A 17,093-nucleotide genomic window follows, 5' to 3' on the forward strand; every position below is an offset into this window, starting at 1 on the left:
TAGAAATCACTGTTTGGTCCTTGTGAAAGTTGCTTAAATCCTTACACCTGATGATCCCACATAACACAATTAACCACAATCTAGCACTTTCTGCAATCCATATTTCCAGGCATCACGTACGGCTTTCCGTTTTGGTTTAAGGATGAATCATTGCAACATAATTTCTACACTAGTTGTAGGAAATGTTAGTTTTTATCACGTATGTTTACTTTTATACAACAGTTGAGGAAGTTAGGGAAGACAACCTGGCTGAGTCACTGGGCTCTATAAATACAGCAGGACAGTTCCAGACTGTATCACTGCAGGCAAGTAGCTTCCTGGGTGCTGAAGCTAAACTAGAAGAATGAAAGCGACTTCAGTGCTAGCCGTGCTGCTGTCCTGCGTGACCATTTGTGCTGCCACAAAGGTAAGGAGCATTATGCCAGGATTTAACCTTTGGTGCCTTCAAACATTAGTTTTCTATCTAGTTGCAAATCCTAACAATTTACGGCTACATAAAAGCATTTTCTTTATAAATTGTCACATGTACATTAGGTGACAATAAAGTGTATTTTTTAATGTTCTGTAAGAGTAAGCATGTACCAGCAGCTCTGCTTGGAAAATCAGACCCATTGCCTGTACGAGAACTGCACACTGACTGGATGGAAGACCTACAAGTAGAGTACAAGTAGTGGCGGAGTCCCAGTTAGGGCTCATTCACATGACGGCATCCGTTTTTGTGGTCCGCAAATTGCGGATCTGCAAAACACAGATAACGGACGTGTGCATTCCACATTTTGTAGATCAGAATGTCCTTCTCCATGATAGAGATGCCTATTCTTGTCCGCAATTACGGACAACAATAGGACATGTTATATCTTTTTAGTGGGGTGACGGAACGAAAGTACAAATGTACAGATGGGTCAAAATTGTCAAAACAGATGCGGACAGAAATATACGGTCATGTGAATGGGCCCTAAAGATATAACCGTAAATTATTGAATGGGCAGTACTGTTTCAGCAATCTCCCCTATACACTCTGTATCAACTTCTCATGATTTTAAAGACTTGCAGACATCTAATGGGTCAACTAATATTTACTTCCAGGGAGAAAAAAGCTGCTCTTCTGATGGGGTCACACAGCTGCCTTGTTCATCACAATTTTCAGCTCTGTTAGCGGTAATATTTTATTTACTAGAAATTAACAATGAAGAACCATTCAATGACTGCATTAGCTGATCTTGAAAAATGTGAGGAACTGATACATAAATTTAAAGGGGTTGAGCCACGATTAAATTTTATTTTAAAATAAGCCAGCATGTAAAAGTAGTTAATTTTGTAATTTACTCTCTGCTACAACAATTCTCCAGTTGTGAGATATTCCCTTCACTGTAATGGCGCTCCCTGGTTTTTAATCTGTATACTAATGCACACTTCCACCTACTGAGGTGGTCGCACATGCTCAGTTCCATCCTTTAGCTGCCACCAGCCCTATCTACTGGTAGAATCTGTAACAGTGACAGGAGGAGCAGCAGAAAGACACGCTCCAGAGTGCCAGCCCGAAATAAAGAAGAGCATTTGGAGCAATGAATGGGGGAACACTGGATCCATGTGAGGTACCAGACTGGTTCCAGCTTTGTTAGAAAGAGATTGGCACGTACTATATGAAGTCTAACTTCCTTTAATTAAAAAACATATATTACTGATTTACATTTATTAAATATATATGTAATAGATCAAGACTGTAGTAAGAAGTAGTAGTAAAAATATCACATCTTTAGAAACTGTGTTGAGTGTTGGAGCCAGATAATTATGTTGGCTTATTGCACTTTGCATTGCAGTAAAGCTTAGATCTATATGACTTAAAGGGGTTATCCCATGTCTAATGTAAAAAATGATAATCAGACATCACATAGTCCATGACAATCTCTTTCTAACAAAGCTAGAACCAGCCCTGTACCTCGCATGGATCCAGAGATCTCCCCACTCATTGCTCTGCTAGATTTATATGAAGCTGGCAGCTCAAAGGGAGTGCCTGTGCTGCTGCAGCTCAGGGGGCGTGTCCATGCTCTCCCTATCACAACTCAGGAGGCAGTTGAAGGATGAAACTGAGCATGTGCGGCCATCTCAGTTAGCAGGACAAATAAATAAGAAAAAAACAAACAAACAGCAGGTGGCGCTATACAGATACATTTTATTGAATAACTCAGTGGCGATGTAAAATTTCTAATTACATGCAATTACAAAAATATTAAGATCCAGGTTCTGTTTTTTTTTTTTTTAACACTGTAGAGTATTTTTTGTTGGACAACCCCTTTAAAACCGCCTCCGGACCGCCTAACGCAGATCCGCGGTCCGGAGGTGGCAGCTCTGCGCAGAGTGACGCATATACGTGTCATCTCGCGAGAACCGTGACTTCCTGTGAACGCGCGCACACAGGAGCGTGCGTTCACAGGAACGGAAGGTAAGAGACAGGATCTCCAGCCTGCCAGCGGCAATCGTTCGCTGGCAGGCTGGAGATGCGATTTTTTTAACCCCTAACAGGTATATTAGACGCTGTTTTGATAACAGCGTCTAATATACCTGCTACCTGGTCCTCTGTTGGTCCCTTTTGTTTGGATCGACCACCAGAGGACACAGGTAGCTGTGTAAAGTACCACAAAACACCACTACACTACACCTCCCCCTGTCACTTATTAAACCCTTATGAACCCCTGATCACCCCATATAGACTCCCTGATCACCCCCCTGTCATTGATCACCCCCCTGTCATTGATCACCCTCCTGTCAGGCTCCGTTCAGACGTCCGTATGATTTTTACGGATCCACGGATACATGGATCGGATCCGCAAAACACATACGGACGTCTGAATGGAGCCTTACATGGGGGTGATCACCCCATACAGATTCCCTGATCACCCCCGTCATTGATCACCCCCTGTAAGGCTCCATTTAGACATTTTTTTTGGCACAAGTTAGCGGAAATAGATATTTTATTTTTATTTTATTTTTCTTACAAAGTCTCATATTCCACTAACTTGTGTCAAAAAATAAAATCTCACATGAACTCACCATACCCCTCACGGAATCCAAATGCATAAAATTTTTTAGACATTTATATTCCAAGACGCTTTAGGGCCCCTAAAATGCCAGGGCAGTATAAATACTCCACATGTGACCCCATTTCGGAAAGCAGACACCCCAAGGTATTCCGTGAGGGGCATATTGAGTCCATGAAAGATTGAAATTTTTGTCCCAAGTTAGCGGAAAGGGAGACTGTGAGAAAATACAAAAAAAAATCAATTTCCGCTAACTTGTGCCAAAAAAAAAAAATTCTATGAACTTGCCATGCCCCTTATTGAATACCTTGGGGTGTCTTCTTTCCAAAATGGGGTCACATGCGGGGTATTTATACTGCCCTGGCATTTTAGGGGCCCGAAAGCGTGAGAAGAAGTCTGGGATCCAAATGTCTAAAAATGCCCTCCTAAAAGGAATTTGGGCCGCTTTGCGCATCTAGGCTGCAAAAAAGTGTCACACATGCAGTATCGCCGTACTCAGGAGAAGTTGGGCAATGTGTTTTGGGGTGTCATTTTACATATACCCATGCTGGGTGAGATAAATATAGAAACATAGAAACATAGAATGTGTCGGCAGATAAGAACCATTTGGCCCATCTAGTCTGCCCAATATATCTGAATCCTATGAATAGCCCTGGCCCTATCTTATATGAAGGATGGCCTTATGCCTATCCCATGCATGCTTAAACTCCTTCACTGTATTTGCAGCTACCACTTCTGCAGGAAGGCTATTCCATGCATCCACTACCCTCTCAGTAAAGTAATACTTCCTTATATTACTTTTAAACCTTTGCCCCTCTAATTTAAAACTGTGTCCTCTTGTGGTAGTTTTTCTTCTTTTAAATATGCTCTCCTCCTTTACCGAGTTGATTCCCTTTATGTATTTAAAAGTTTCTATCATATCCCCTCGGTCTCTTCTTTCTTCCAAGCTATACATATTAAGGTCTTTTAACCTTTCCTGGTAAGTTTTATCCTGCAATCCATGGACCAGTTTAGTAGCTCTTCTCTGAACTCTCTCTAGAGTATCTATATCCTTCTGGAGATATGGCCTCCAGTACTGCGCACAATACTCCAAGTGAGGTCTCACCAGTGTTCTGTACAGCGGCATAAGCACTTCACTCTTTCTACTGCTTATACCTCTCCCTATACATCCAAGCATTCTGCTTGCATTTCGTGCTGCTTTATTACATTGTCTTCCCACCTTTAAGTCTTCTGAAATAATTACTCCTAAATCCCTTTCCTCAGATACTGAGGTCAGGACTGTGTCGAATATTCTATATTCTGCCCTTGGGTTTTTACGCCCCAGGTGCATTATCTTGCACTTATCCACATTAAATTTCAGTTGCCAGAGTTCTGACCATTCTTCTAGTTTTCCTAAGTCCTTTTCCATTTGGCGTTTCCCTCCAGGAACATCAACCCTGTTACATATCTTTGTGTCATCAGCAAAAAGACAAACCTTACCATCGAGGCCTTTTGCAATATCACTTATGAAGATATTAAACAAAATTGGTCCCAGTACAGATCCCTGTGGAACCCCACTGGTAACATGACCTTGTTTTGAATGTTCTCCATTGACTACAACCCTCTGTTGCCTGTCACTCAGCCACTGCCTAATCCACTCAACAATATGGGAGTCCATGCTCAATGACTGCAGTTTATTGATAAGTCTTCTATGTGGGACAGTGTCAAAAGCCTTACTAAAATCTAGATATGCGATGTCTACTGCACCTCCACCGTCTATTATTTTAGTCACCCAGTCAAAAAAATCTATAAGATTTGTTTGACATGATCTCCCTGAAGTAAACCCATGCTGTTTTTCATCTTGCAATCCATGGGATTTTAGATGTTCCACAATCCTATCCTTTAATAGGGTTTCCATTAATTTGCCTACTATTGATGTCAGACTCACTGGTCTATAGTTGCTCGATTCCTCCCTACTACCTTTCTTGTGAATGGGCACGACATTTGCCAATTTCCAATCTTCCGGGATGACTCCTGTTACTAAATATCTTGGTCAAATGCCAACTTTGTATAAAAAAATGGGAAAAGTTGTCTTTTGCCAAGATATTTCTCTCACCCAGCATGGGTATATGTAAAATGACACCCCAAAACACATTCCCCAACTTCTCCTGAGTACGGCGATACCACATGTGTGACACTTTTTTGCCGCCTAGGTGGGCAAAGGGGCACACATTCCAAAGAGCACCTTTAGGATTTCAGAGGTCATTTTTTACACATTTTGATTTCAAACTACTTACCACACATTAGGGCCCCTAGAATGCCAGGGCAGTATAACTACCCCACAAGTGACCCCATTTTGGAAAGAAGACACCCCAAGGTATTCCGTGAGGGGCATGGCGAGTTCCTCGAATTTTTTATTTATTGCCCCAAAACACATTCCCCAACTTCTCCTGAGTACGGCGATACCAGATGTGTAACACTTTTTTGCAGCCTAGGTGGGCAAAGGGGCACACATTCCAAAGAGCACCTTTCGGATTTCACAGGTCATTTTTTACAGATTTTGATTTCAAACTACTTCTCACGCATCTGGGCCCCTAAAATGCCAGTGCAGTATAACTACCCCACAAGTGACCCCATTTTGGAAAGAACACACCCCAAGGTATTTTGTGATGGGCATAGTGAGTTCATGGAAGTTTTTATTTTTTTGTCACAAGTTAGTGGAATATGAGACTTTGTAAGAAAAATAAATCATCAATTTCTGCTAACTTATGACAAAAAATAAAAATGCTATTGCACTATGCCCATCAGTGAATACCTTAGGGTGTCTACTTTCCGAAATGGGGTCATTTGTGGGGTGTTTGTACTGTCTGGGCATTGTAGAACCTCAGGAAACATGACAGGTGCTCAGAAAGTCAGAGCTGCTTCAAAAAGCGGAAATTCACATTTTTGTCCCATAGTTTGTAAACGCTATAACTTTTACCCAAACCATTTTTTTTTTACCCAAACTTTTTTTATCAAAGACATGTAGAACAATAAATTTAGCAAAAAATTTATATATGGATGTCGTTTTTTTTGCAAAATTTTACAACTGAAAGTGAAAAATGTCATTTTTTTGCAAAAAAATCGTTAAATTTCGATTAATAACAAAAAAAGTAAAAATGTCAGCAGCAATGAAATACCACCAAATGAAAGCTCTATTAGTGAGAAGAAAAGGAGGTAAAATTCATTTGGGTGGTAAGTTGCATGACCGAGCAATAAACGGTGAAAGTAGTGTAGTGCAGAAGTGTAAAAAGTGGCCTGGTCATTAAGGGGGTTTCAGCTAGGGGGGTTGAAGTGGTTAATTGTCATTGGTAGAACTAAATCTAACCTGTCACCATGAAAATGTAGTCAAATCTGCAGGCGGAATGTTATGAAGCAGAAGGAGCTGAACAGATTTATATACAGTTTTATGGGAAATAATAAGAAAAAACTTCATTTAGTAACTAAATTCTCTGCTCTTGTAGAACAGGGATTTAACCCCTTGTAGACTGTCCATTATACATCTGGGCAGTCTGCATATAGCTCTGCGTGGATGTTTTAAAATGTCTGTTCAAAGACCGCAGCTGCGTGGTAATTGTGCTGCTGCATGAACGGAGGCTCAGCTGTCATTGACAGCAAGGCTTCCCATTGAGAAGGTAGGGATGGTTACTGCCCCCTGCCTTTCCCTCTACACATAGTGTTGAACGAGAGCTGTGTATAACAATCGGAATGTGGTCCGAGCGATTATGTTATCAAACCCAGACTAGTCCTGCAGTGAGTACAAACATGTACAACTTCCCTGGCAGGTCTGTTTCCCCTCTGTGACCTAGGGCTACTATGTCACTAACAGGAAAAATCTAAAGTAAAAAAAAAATACATACATGTCTCCAAAAGTCCTTATATGAATTAATGGTGGCACATTTTCCTTTTCCTTTTATTAAATCCCAAAATACTATAATACAAATGACATAAAAAAAAAAATATTTACTAAACTGAAAAAGTGAATAGTCAGGAAAAGGGGTAAATGTCCAGGCAGGAACTGGTTAAAGGCTATGAAAACCTTTGGGGAGAATTTTTCTTTTGATTGCATTTTACCCATTTTGAACTAAAAATCTTTTTTTTTATTTGGTCTTTATTAATTATTTTCAACAGCCTTTGTTCTCCAGTGTTAAGATGTATAATCCTTATCTCTGAAGTCCTGACAGCTCATAAAAACTTATTATAGCTAAATTCATATCAAACTGATAAGCTTATGGCTTAAATAAGTGTTTTTGAGCTGTCAGGGGTTCAAAAATAAGGGCTACACGTACAGCTGTCAGAGCAGCAACCTGACATTTGTCTTCTGTCCAGACTTCTCTGTTATATTTCCATTTCTTCCTTTATTTTATAGTGCAGCCTGACCGGTCAGTGGAAGAATGATCTGGGCTCTAATATGACCATATCTGCAATCTCAGAGAAAGGAGAATTTTCAGGGGCTTATCTAACATCCGTATCAGCTACTAATGAAACCATTTTGACATCACCTCTAATCGGATATCAGCAATTAAATGGTTCTCCATCATTCGGCTTCACTGTCAAGTGGTCATTTTCAAGTAAAGTATTTTTTTTATTTAATGATCCCTAAATTAGATTTCGCAATGTATGCAGCCCATGTATTTCAACTATGTCTGACCATCCATCTACACACAAAAAATATCCTTAATGGTGTTTCCAGGAATTAAAGATTGATAAAGAGCGGTTAATGCTTACAAGTGACAGCAACACCTGCCTTGTGCTGATTTACTTCCATCTTTACACTGGATGAAGCAATGTTTTATTCTATAGAGCTCCGGATAGTGATATTGCGAAATAACAAACCCTGGCTTTCTGAAGCCACCGCTAGGGGGTGCTGTAAGATCTATATTGTGGTTGAATTTGAGTGTTGGTGAAAAATATTTGTAGGCAGATAAAATCCTATTTTTGTGTTACTTAGAAACATGTGACTAATGGATTTTCTTTCTTGCTCCAGGCTCTATCTCTGTGTTCACAGGTCAGTGTTTCATCAATGAAACCGGCCAGCCCATTCTGCAAACCGCGTGGCTGCTGAGATCGGAGAGTGGGGATATTAAAGATAACTGGTTGCAAACAAGGTAAACTAATATAAACTGCTGATAGGTTTCACGTTATGATCTAAGGTGACAGTACCTTCTTAAACGTATACTTGTCCACATAAAACACTGCTATACTCTCTATACATCCACTTTCCTATTGCAGTCCTCCCAATAATTATAGTACTCTTGAGAAATACTACTGCCGTGTAAAGACAGGCTGAGTGGCTCCCTAGTACGGCGCTGTATGACCTCCACATGCTTTGTAGAACCTCCACCATTTGCACAGAGATAGTCTTTCCTAGAAACATCTCCATAACATGAAGTGATGATTGAGCACATCTTATGTTTTCTGGAGGTACATGAGGAATTACATTGTAGGCCCCGTGAACCTCTGTGGAAGCCATAAAGAAGCCATGTACAGCACATGTGTCTTAAATTAACCCCTTAATGACCAGAGCAGTTTGGTCCTAAAGGACCAGATACTCTTTGGCACTTTTATACACATGGGGGACATTTATTAGCTCTTATACACCGCTTTTTGACATATTAAAGTCACAGATTGGGTCGCAGGCCATTTTTGCAGCAAAATATGCAAGTTTTCCCTACTCATGCCACTATTCCAGGGTGCCAAGAAAAGGGAGCATGGTGTGGAAAAGGTCTTAAATCTACCCTAGCAGGGGAGCTGGTGTGGATTTAAGTCTGTTGCATGGCCTGCTGGAGGAAGCGCCTGCACCTCTACATAACTTTGGTGCTTCCACCAGCAGCACAGAACTTAAGATCGACGTGGAAAACGCTGGTCTTAATAAATGTCTCCATAGTTTTTTAATGATTATAGCAGAACGGTTTGGGTTGGCATAGGCAATGTTTTTTTTCCCCATATTCCACTATTTAATTTTTTTTATACATAATATGAATATGTTCCCTATGAAGTCATAAAAGACAGGACACCTATTAGACAGATACTGATGGCAAGCCATTAAAGCGAATGGGGCTAGGTTGCAATACCAAGAACAGCCACTATACAACGTACAGCACCCTACTTGGTAAGCAGAAAGAAGGCCACAGTGCAACTGTAAGCACCGCTGCCATCTCAAAGAACTGATTGGTGGGGGTCCCGGGCCCCCATACCGGACCCCCATACCGATCGGACACTGATGACCTATCTAGAGGATATGTCATCAGTAAAAAAAAACTTGGAAAAGCCCTTTAGCACTTGTTCAAAGATTATTATTGGGTTTATAGAGAATCCCTTTGACAGTGGCAGAATGTTTCTAGAAAAGCAAATATCTATTAGCTCTGGACAACTGTTCTACTCTTTTTGTCTTTACCAGCTATAATACAGAAGGCCCCCTTGTATTTTGGCAATGTAGTTTAATTATTTTTTGCTAACTAAAGTTTCTCAACTTTTTCTTTCAGCGTTGGTTTTAATATTTTTTATAAATTGCCATCTGAAAGGTTTTAACTGACAGCACACCGTCCTTGATATCTGGAAAACTTGAATTGAAAACTTTGGAATTTACTACAATTGAGGAGATGAATAGGATAAATAACATTGTACTACTTTAAAATACCAATAAACCATTTGTGCTTCAAACTTTTGCGTGATTTGTGTGCAGGAGATATCCATAAACCCACACAAATATAATTTTCATTGGCAGGGTTCGGCTGGGTCTGATTCCCAGGATCTCCACAGATCAGCCATTTGGAGAGGCCACTATGCTCACCAGAGCTCCATTGCAGCTTACCAAGTACAGCACTTAAAAAATGTGTCATTTGATGACAGCCATGCTTGATATTACAGCTCCAGACCATTCACTAAAATGGATCTAAGCTACTCCTATTCAATGGTGAGATCATTGTTCGTACCGAACTTTAGGATTTTTGGACCCCGGACCCGAACCCGAACATTTTCGTAAAAGTTCGGGTTCGGTGTTCGGCGCTTTCTTGGCGCATTTTGAAAGGCTGCACAGCAGCCAATTAACAAGCGTCATACTACTTGCCCTAAGAGGCCATCACAGCCATGCCTACTAATGGCATGGCTGTGATTGGCCAGAGCAGCATGTGACCCAGGCTCTCTATAAGCTTGGGTCACGTAGCGCTGCACGTCACTCTGCTGTTACAAGTGTAGGGAGAAGATGCGGCTGGACTTGTGATTTCAGGGAGAGCATAGGAGAGAATCTAACTCAGCGATCTACAGACAAATAGTTGTGTGGGTGCAGGGCACTATCGTTTTACCCTGCCCTGAGCTCATAGACCAGCGGCGGCGGCCACTTTATGCATGCTCAGTGCACCAGCACTGCATCTGAGCTTTTGGGACATTGCAAATCACCATTTTTGGGGGGCAAACTACAACATCTGTATTAGTCAGTATGCAATTTAAGGTAGAAATGCACCCATCATTTTCTGGGGTTTGAAAAACACATTTTTTTTCTCAAAAAACAGTATATGCCAGATCTGCAAGTGTAAAATTCAAGTTTAATATATACAGCATTCATATTCTGTTAGCAAAAAAATACTTTTTGGGCAATCTACAACATCTGTATTAGTCAGTGTGCAATTTAAGCTAGAAATACACCTATCATTTTCTGGGGTTTGAAAAACACACCTTTTTTTTTTTTTCCAAAAACTGTATTTTCCAGATCTGCAACTGTTAAATTCAAGTTTAATATCTACAGCATTCATATTCTGTTAGCAAAAAAATACTTTTTGGGCAATCTACAACATCTGTATTAGTCAGTGTGCAATTTAAGCTAGAAATACACCCATCATTTTCTGGGGTTTGAAAAACACACCTTTTTTGTTTCCAAAAAAACAGTATTTTCCAGATCTGCAAATGTTAAATTCAAGTGTAATATATACAGCATTCATATTCTGTTAGCAAAAAAAGACTTTTTGGGCAATCTACAACATCTGTATTAGTCAGTGTGCAATTTAAGCTAGAAATACAGCCATCAATTTCTGGGGTTTGAAAAACACACTTTTTTCTTCTTCAAAAAACAATATTTGCCAGATCTGCAAGTGTTAAATTCAAGTTAAATATATACAGCATAAATATTCTGTTAGCAAAAAAAAAATACTTTTTGTGCAATCTACAACATATGTATTAGTCAGTGTGCAATTTAAGCTAGAAATACACCCACCATTTTCTGGGGTTTGAAAAACACAGTTTTTTATTCTTCAAAAAACAGTATTTTCCAGATCTGCAAGTGTTAAATTCAAGTTAAATATATACAGCATTCATATTCTGTTAGCAAAAAAAGACTTTTTGTGCAATCTGCAACATCTGTACTAGTCAGTGTGCAATTTAAGCTAGAAATACACCCATCATTTTCTGGGGTTTGAAAAACACACTTTTTTTTTTTTTTAAACAGTATTTTCCAGATCTGCAAGTGTTAAATTCAAGTAAAAAATATACAGCATTCATATTCTGTTAGCAAAAAAAAAGACTCTTTGTGCAATCTACAACATCTGTACTAGTCAGTGTGCAATTTAAGCTAGAAATACACCCATCATTTTCTGGGGTTTGAAAAACACACATTTTTTTTTAAAACAGTATTTTTCAGATCTGCAAGTGTTAAATTCAAGTTTAATATATACAGCATTCATATTCTGTTAGCAAAAAAATACTTTTTGGGCAATCTACAACATCTGTATTAGTCAGTGTGCAATTTAAGCTAGAAATACACCCATCATTATCTGGGGTTTGAAAAACACACTTATTTGACAAAAAAAACACTATTTTCAGGCCTTGCAGCATCAGCTCGTGTGAAATTACAGGCTTATATACTGCTGTCAAATTCAGTTGTTAAACAAACAGTCGTTTGGACTCCAAAAATTTTGTTGGCAGCCTTTGATGCAGATGTCATAGTGAGATACACCCTTAATACATTTGGGTTACATTCAGAGATTTTAAATACCACCATTTGGTGCACCAATATTGAATTCAGGCCTACAGAGGTTCAGGCCCTGTGAGATACCCCCTCTACATACAGAGGTTTGAATTAGGCATTTGAAATACAGCCATTTGAAATACAGCCTTTTTGTGCAAAGATATATTTACTTCAGGCCTACAGAGGTTCAGGCCCTGTGAGATACCCCCTCTACATACAGGGGTTTGAATTAGGCATTTGAAATACAGCCATTTGAAATACAGCCTTTTTGTGCAAAGATATATTTACTTCAGGCCTACAGAGGTTCAGGCCCTGTGAGATACCCCCTCTACATACAGGGGTTTGAATTAGGCATTTGAAATACAGCCATTTGAAATACATCCTTTTTGTGGAAAGATATATTTACTTCAGGCCTACACAGGTTCAGACCGTGTGAGATCCCCTCTATACATACAGGGGGTTTCAATTAGCCATTTGAAATACAGCCATTTGAAATACAGCCTTTTTGTGCAAAGATATATTTACTTCAGGCCTACACTGATTCAGGGCGTGTGAGATACCCCCCTACATACAGGGGTTTGAATCAGGCATTTGAAATACAGCCATTTGAAATACAGCCTTTTTGTGCAAAGATATATTTACTTCAGGCCTACACAGGTTCAGACCGTGTGAGATACCCCCCTACATACAGGGGTTTGAATTAGGCATTTGAAATACAGCCATTTGAAATACAGCCTTTTTGTGCAAAGATATATTTACTTCAGGCCTACATAGGTTCAGACCGTGGCTGATACTCCCCTACATACAGGGGTTTGAATTAGGCATTTGAAATACAGCCATTTGAAATACAGCCTTTTTGTTTAAAGATATATTTACTTCAGGCCTACACAGGTTCAGACCATGTGAGATACCCCCCTACATACAGGGGTTTGAATTAGGCATTTGAAATACAGCCATTTTAAATACCGCCATTTTGTGCATAGCTATATTTACTTCAGGCCTACAGAGGTTCAGGCCCTCTGAGATACTACCTCTACATACAGGGGTTTGAATTAGCCATTTGAAATACAGCCAATATTTAATTGAGGCCTAGTCTGGTTCAGGCCGTGTGAGATACACCCTTTACATAGTGTCGTTCTTTTTTACTATTAATTAAACACCCATTTAGGGCAAGATCCTAAATTCAAAAAATATGAGGAGAGCGTCAAATAAGGGACGTGGCCCAGGTCGTGGTGCTGCTGGTGCAGCTCCTGTTGCAGGGAAAGGACGTGGTCGATCTGTGCCAGCTACAAGCAAAAGTGAAACCCCTTCCTCAGGTGCGAGTGGGCGACAAAACCTGCCGCTGTATTTGGTCTGGGCCTAATGCTGCTCTACAAATGGTGAGCCCTGAACAAGTACAGGGGATAGTAGATTGGGTTGCTGACAGTGGATTCAGTTTCTTCATATTGTCTCCCACCCAGTCTCCTGCTGAAAGACCACAGTTAGCACCTGCAGCAGATGTCCATCAGTCTTTCACCTCACCCCCTTGCAAATCAGCCAAGCAGTCTGAGCCCCAAGTCATGCAGCAGTCTCTTCTGCTTTTTGATGACTCTGTTAGCAGGGTTTCCCAGGGCCATCCACCTAGCCCTGCCCCAGAAGTGGAAGAGATTGAGTGCACGGATGCCCAACCACTTATTTTTCGCAGCACCAACCATCGCAGCATGTCTCGGATGATGACGACACACAGGTGCCAAATGCTGTGGCTTTCTGCAGTGTGCAGACCGACAAGGAGGGCAGGGGTGAAGACTAGGTGGAAGATGATGTGGAGGACGATGAGGTCCTCAACCCCACATGGATTCAAGGTCATGCGGGTGACCTGTGTAGTTCGGAGGAAGAGGCAGTGGTCACACAGAGCCACCAGCACAGGAGTAGAGGGAGCAGGGTGCAAAAGCGGAGCGGCTGTCCCATAGACAGTACGTCTGCTACTGCCCACCGCACCAAGGGACAGAGCACACCAAAGCCAGCTTGAAGGAGTTCCCTGGCGTGGCAGTTCTTCAGACAATGTGATGACGACAAGACACGAGTGGTTTGCACGCTGTGGAATCAGAGCCTGCAGCGAGGCATAAACGTTCTCAACCTGAGCACAACCTGCATGACCAGGCATTTAAGTGCAAAGCACGAGCTGCAGTGGAGTAGACACCTTAAAAAAACAAGAAAGGTCTCTGGCTCTTCCTGCTCCCTCTTCTGCTGCAGTCACGGCTTCTTTATCCACCTCTGGAGTGACAGTGCCACCTAGCACCCCACAAACAGAGGATCTGCCAGCAACACCAACACCTGGGTCACCAAGCATCTCCACAATGTCACACGGAAGCGTTCAGCTCTCCATATCCCAAACGCTGGATAGGAAGAGGAAGTACCCCCCTACCCACCCGCGATCCCTAGCCCTGAATGCCAGCATTTCTAAATTACTTGCCTTTGAAATGCTGTCATTCCGTATGGTGGAGAGGGATAGTTTTAAAGGCCTTATGGCGGTGGCTGTCCCACAGTACGTCGTGCCCAGCCGCCACTACTTTTCAGGGAGAGCCATCCCTTCCCTTCACAACCAAGTAGGGGACAAAATCAGGTGTGCACTGCGCAATGCCATCTGTGGCAAGGAGCACCTGACCAGTAAGCACGGTCAGGCCCGTTATATCTCTATAACAGCACACTGGGTAAATGCAGTCGCGGCTGGGCCTGAGGCGGATAGCAGTTTGGCGCATGTCCTTCCACCACCGAGGATTGCAGGGCGCTTCAGTTTGCCTCCTGTTGCTTCTTCCTCCTACTCCGCTTCCTCATCCTCTACCAGCTCCTCTTTCGGTCAGCGTAACACCTTCATCACCAACTTCAGCACAGCCAAGGGTAAACGACAGCAGGCAGTTTTAAAACGTATCTGTTTGGGGGACAAACCCCACACCGCGCAGGAGCTGTGTGTTTGTGCCAGTCAGCCTCAAGCCCGGCCTGGTGGTGTGCGATAATGGGTGAAATCTCGTAGCAGCTCTGGAACTAGCTAGTTTGATGCACATCCCTTGCCTGGCGCATGTGCTGAATTTGGTGGTGCAGAGATTCCTTAAAAATTACCCCGACATGTCAGAGCTGCTGCATAAAGTGCAGGCCGTCTGTGCGTGCTTTCGGCGTTCTCACCCTGCTGCTGCTCGCCTGTCAGCGCTGCAGCGTAACTTTGGCCTTCCCGCTCACCGCCTCATATGTGACGTGCCCACAAGGTGGAACTCCACCTTGCACATGCTGGCCAGACTGTGCGAGCAGCAGCAGGCGATAGTGGAGTTTCAGCTGCAGCACGCACGGGTGAGTCGCTCGGTGGATCAGCACTACTTCACCACCAATGACTGGGCCTCCATGGGAGACCTGTGTTCCTTGTTGCGCTGTTTCGAGTACTCCACCAACATGGCCAGTGCCAATAACGCCGTTCTCAGCGTTACTATCCCACTTCTATGCCTCCTTGAAAAAACGCTCCTGGCGATGATGGAAGAGGATGTAGCACAGGAGGAGGAGGAAGAGGGATCATTTCGTAGGGTTTCCAGCCAAACCCAAGGTACACAATTGTCCAGCCAGGGCACAGTTCTGGAGGATGAAGAGGTGGAGGATGAGGAGATGGAGGAGGAGGAACCATGTTCACAGCAGGGTGGCACCCAGACCAGCTCATGGCCATCACTGGTGCGTGGATGGGGGGATACAGAGGACACAGACGATACACCTTCCACAGAGGACAGCTTTTCGTTGCCTCTGGGCAGCCTTGCACACATGAGCGATTACATGCTGCAGTGTCTCCGCAACGACCGCAGAGTTTCCCACATTCTAACTTGTGCTGATTACAGGGTGCCCACGCTGCTGGATCCCCGTTACCGTCCTTAATTCCCTCACTGGAGCGTGATCATAAGATGCACGAGTACAAGCGCACGCTGGTAGACACGCTACTGGTGGCATTCCCACCTGACAGCGGAAGCACAGTTGAAGCACAAGGCGAAGGCAGAGGACGAGGAAGAGGTCACCAACGCAGCTGGGGCACCGCCAGCACCTCAGAAGGCAGGGCTAGCATGGCCGACATATGGAAAAGCTTTGTCAGCACGCCACAACAACCAGCACCACCAGCTGATATGGAACGTCTTAGCAGGAGGCAGCATTTCACCAACATGGTGGAGCAGTATGTGTGCACACGCCTACACGTACTGAATGACAGGTCTGCCCCCTTCAACTTCTGGGTCTCCAAATTGGGCACATGGCCTGAGCTTGCCCTTTACGCCTTGGAGGTGCTGGCCTGCCCTGCAGCCAGTGTATTATCTGAACGTGTGTTTAGCACGGCAGGGGGCGTCATCACAGACAAGCGCAGCCGCCTGTCCACAGCCAGCGTGGACAAGCTCACGTTCATTAAAATGAACCAGACTTGGATCCCACAAGACTTGTCTGTACCTTGTGCAGAATAGACATTTATACCACCATCAAACATACATTCTTGTTCTCAAGTTAAGTGCAATGATTCTTTGTTTTATTTTTATTTTATTTGCCACAATATTTTGGGGGCTACCTACCCCAATAAAAAATAATAAAAAACATTGTTGGCTACCTCCTCCTCCTCCATTGCTGCCTTCACCTACAACACCACATTCACCGCCTCCTCAACCTCTGACTCCATATCCACCTCCTTCTCTGAGTTGCAGGTTAATAATTTGTAATTTTTAGTTATTTTATTTTAAGTTATTTCCCTATCCACATTTGTTTGCAGAGCAATTGCCCATTTTAAGCACATTTTACTGCCTTTTACATCCCTCTAGCCTTTTCAAGGACTATTTTCTAGCCATTTTAATGCAAAAAAGTGCCAATTTTAGTGCCCTAAATTGAAAAAAAATCTTATTTTAAATTGTCGGGTACCATTTTACCATTTTTGGCGTATACAAACCCCTGCTGTGCCTGGGTGACAGGGGCCTAAATCTCTCAAAATCCTCTGTTGTATTGCTGGGTGACAAGAACCCCCTTTTGCCGTGAATGAACCCCTGCTGTGCCTGGGTGACATGGGCCTAAATCTCTCAAAATCCTCTGTTCTATTG

At 42.5% G+C, this 17,093-nt stretch overlaps 1 protein-coding gene across 2 annotated transcripts; it reads left to right on the plus strand.

Moving 5' to 3' along the window:
* Positions 1–264: 264 nt before the first annotated feature.
* Positions 265–9,719, plus strand: LOC122935784 (avidin-like). 2 transcript variants are annotated; one of them, XM_044291672.1, is made up of 5 exons: positions 265–406; positions 1,087–1,158; positions 7,426–7,627; positions 8,044–8,164; positions 9,542–9,719. In XM_044291672.1, exons 1-5 carry the CDS (start codon positions 344–346, stop codon positions 9,585–9,587), a joined length of 504 nt encoding a protein of 167 aa, XP_044147607.1. In that variant the 5' UTR covers positions 265–343; the 3' UTR covers positions 9,588–9,719. The 2 variants fall into 2 exon arrangements, with proteins under 2 accessions (XP_044147607.1, XP_044147614.1); XM_044291679.1 differs by lacking the exon at positions 1,087–1,158.
* Positions 9,720–17,093: the final 7,374 nt, after the last annotated feature.

Source organism: Bufo gargarizans, chromosome 1 (genome assembly GCF_014858855.1).
Source record: "Bufo gargarizans isolate SCDJY-AF-19 chromosome 1, ASM1485885v1, whole genome shotgun sequence".
NCBI classification, from domain to species: domain Eukaryota; kingdom Metazoa; phylum Chordata; class Amphibia; order Anura; family Bufonidae; genus Bufo; species Bufo gargarizans.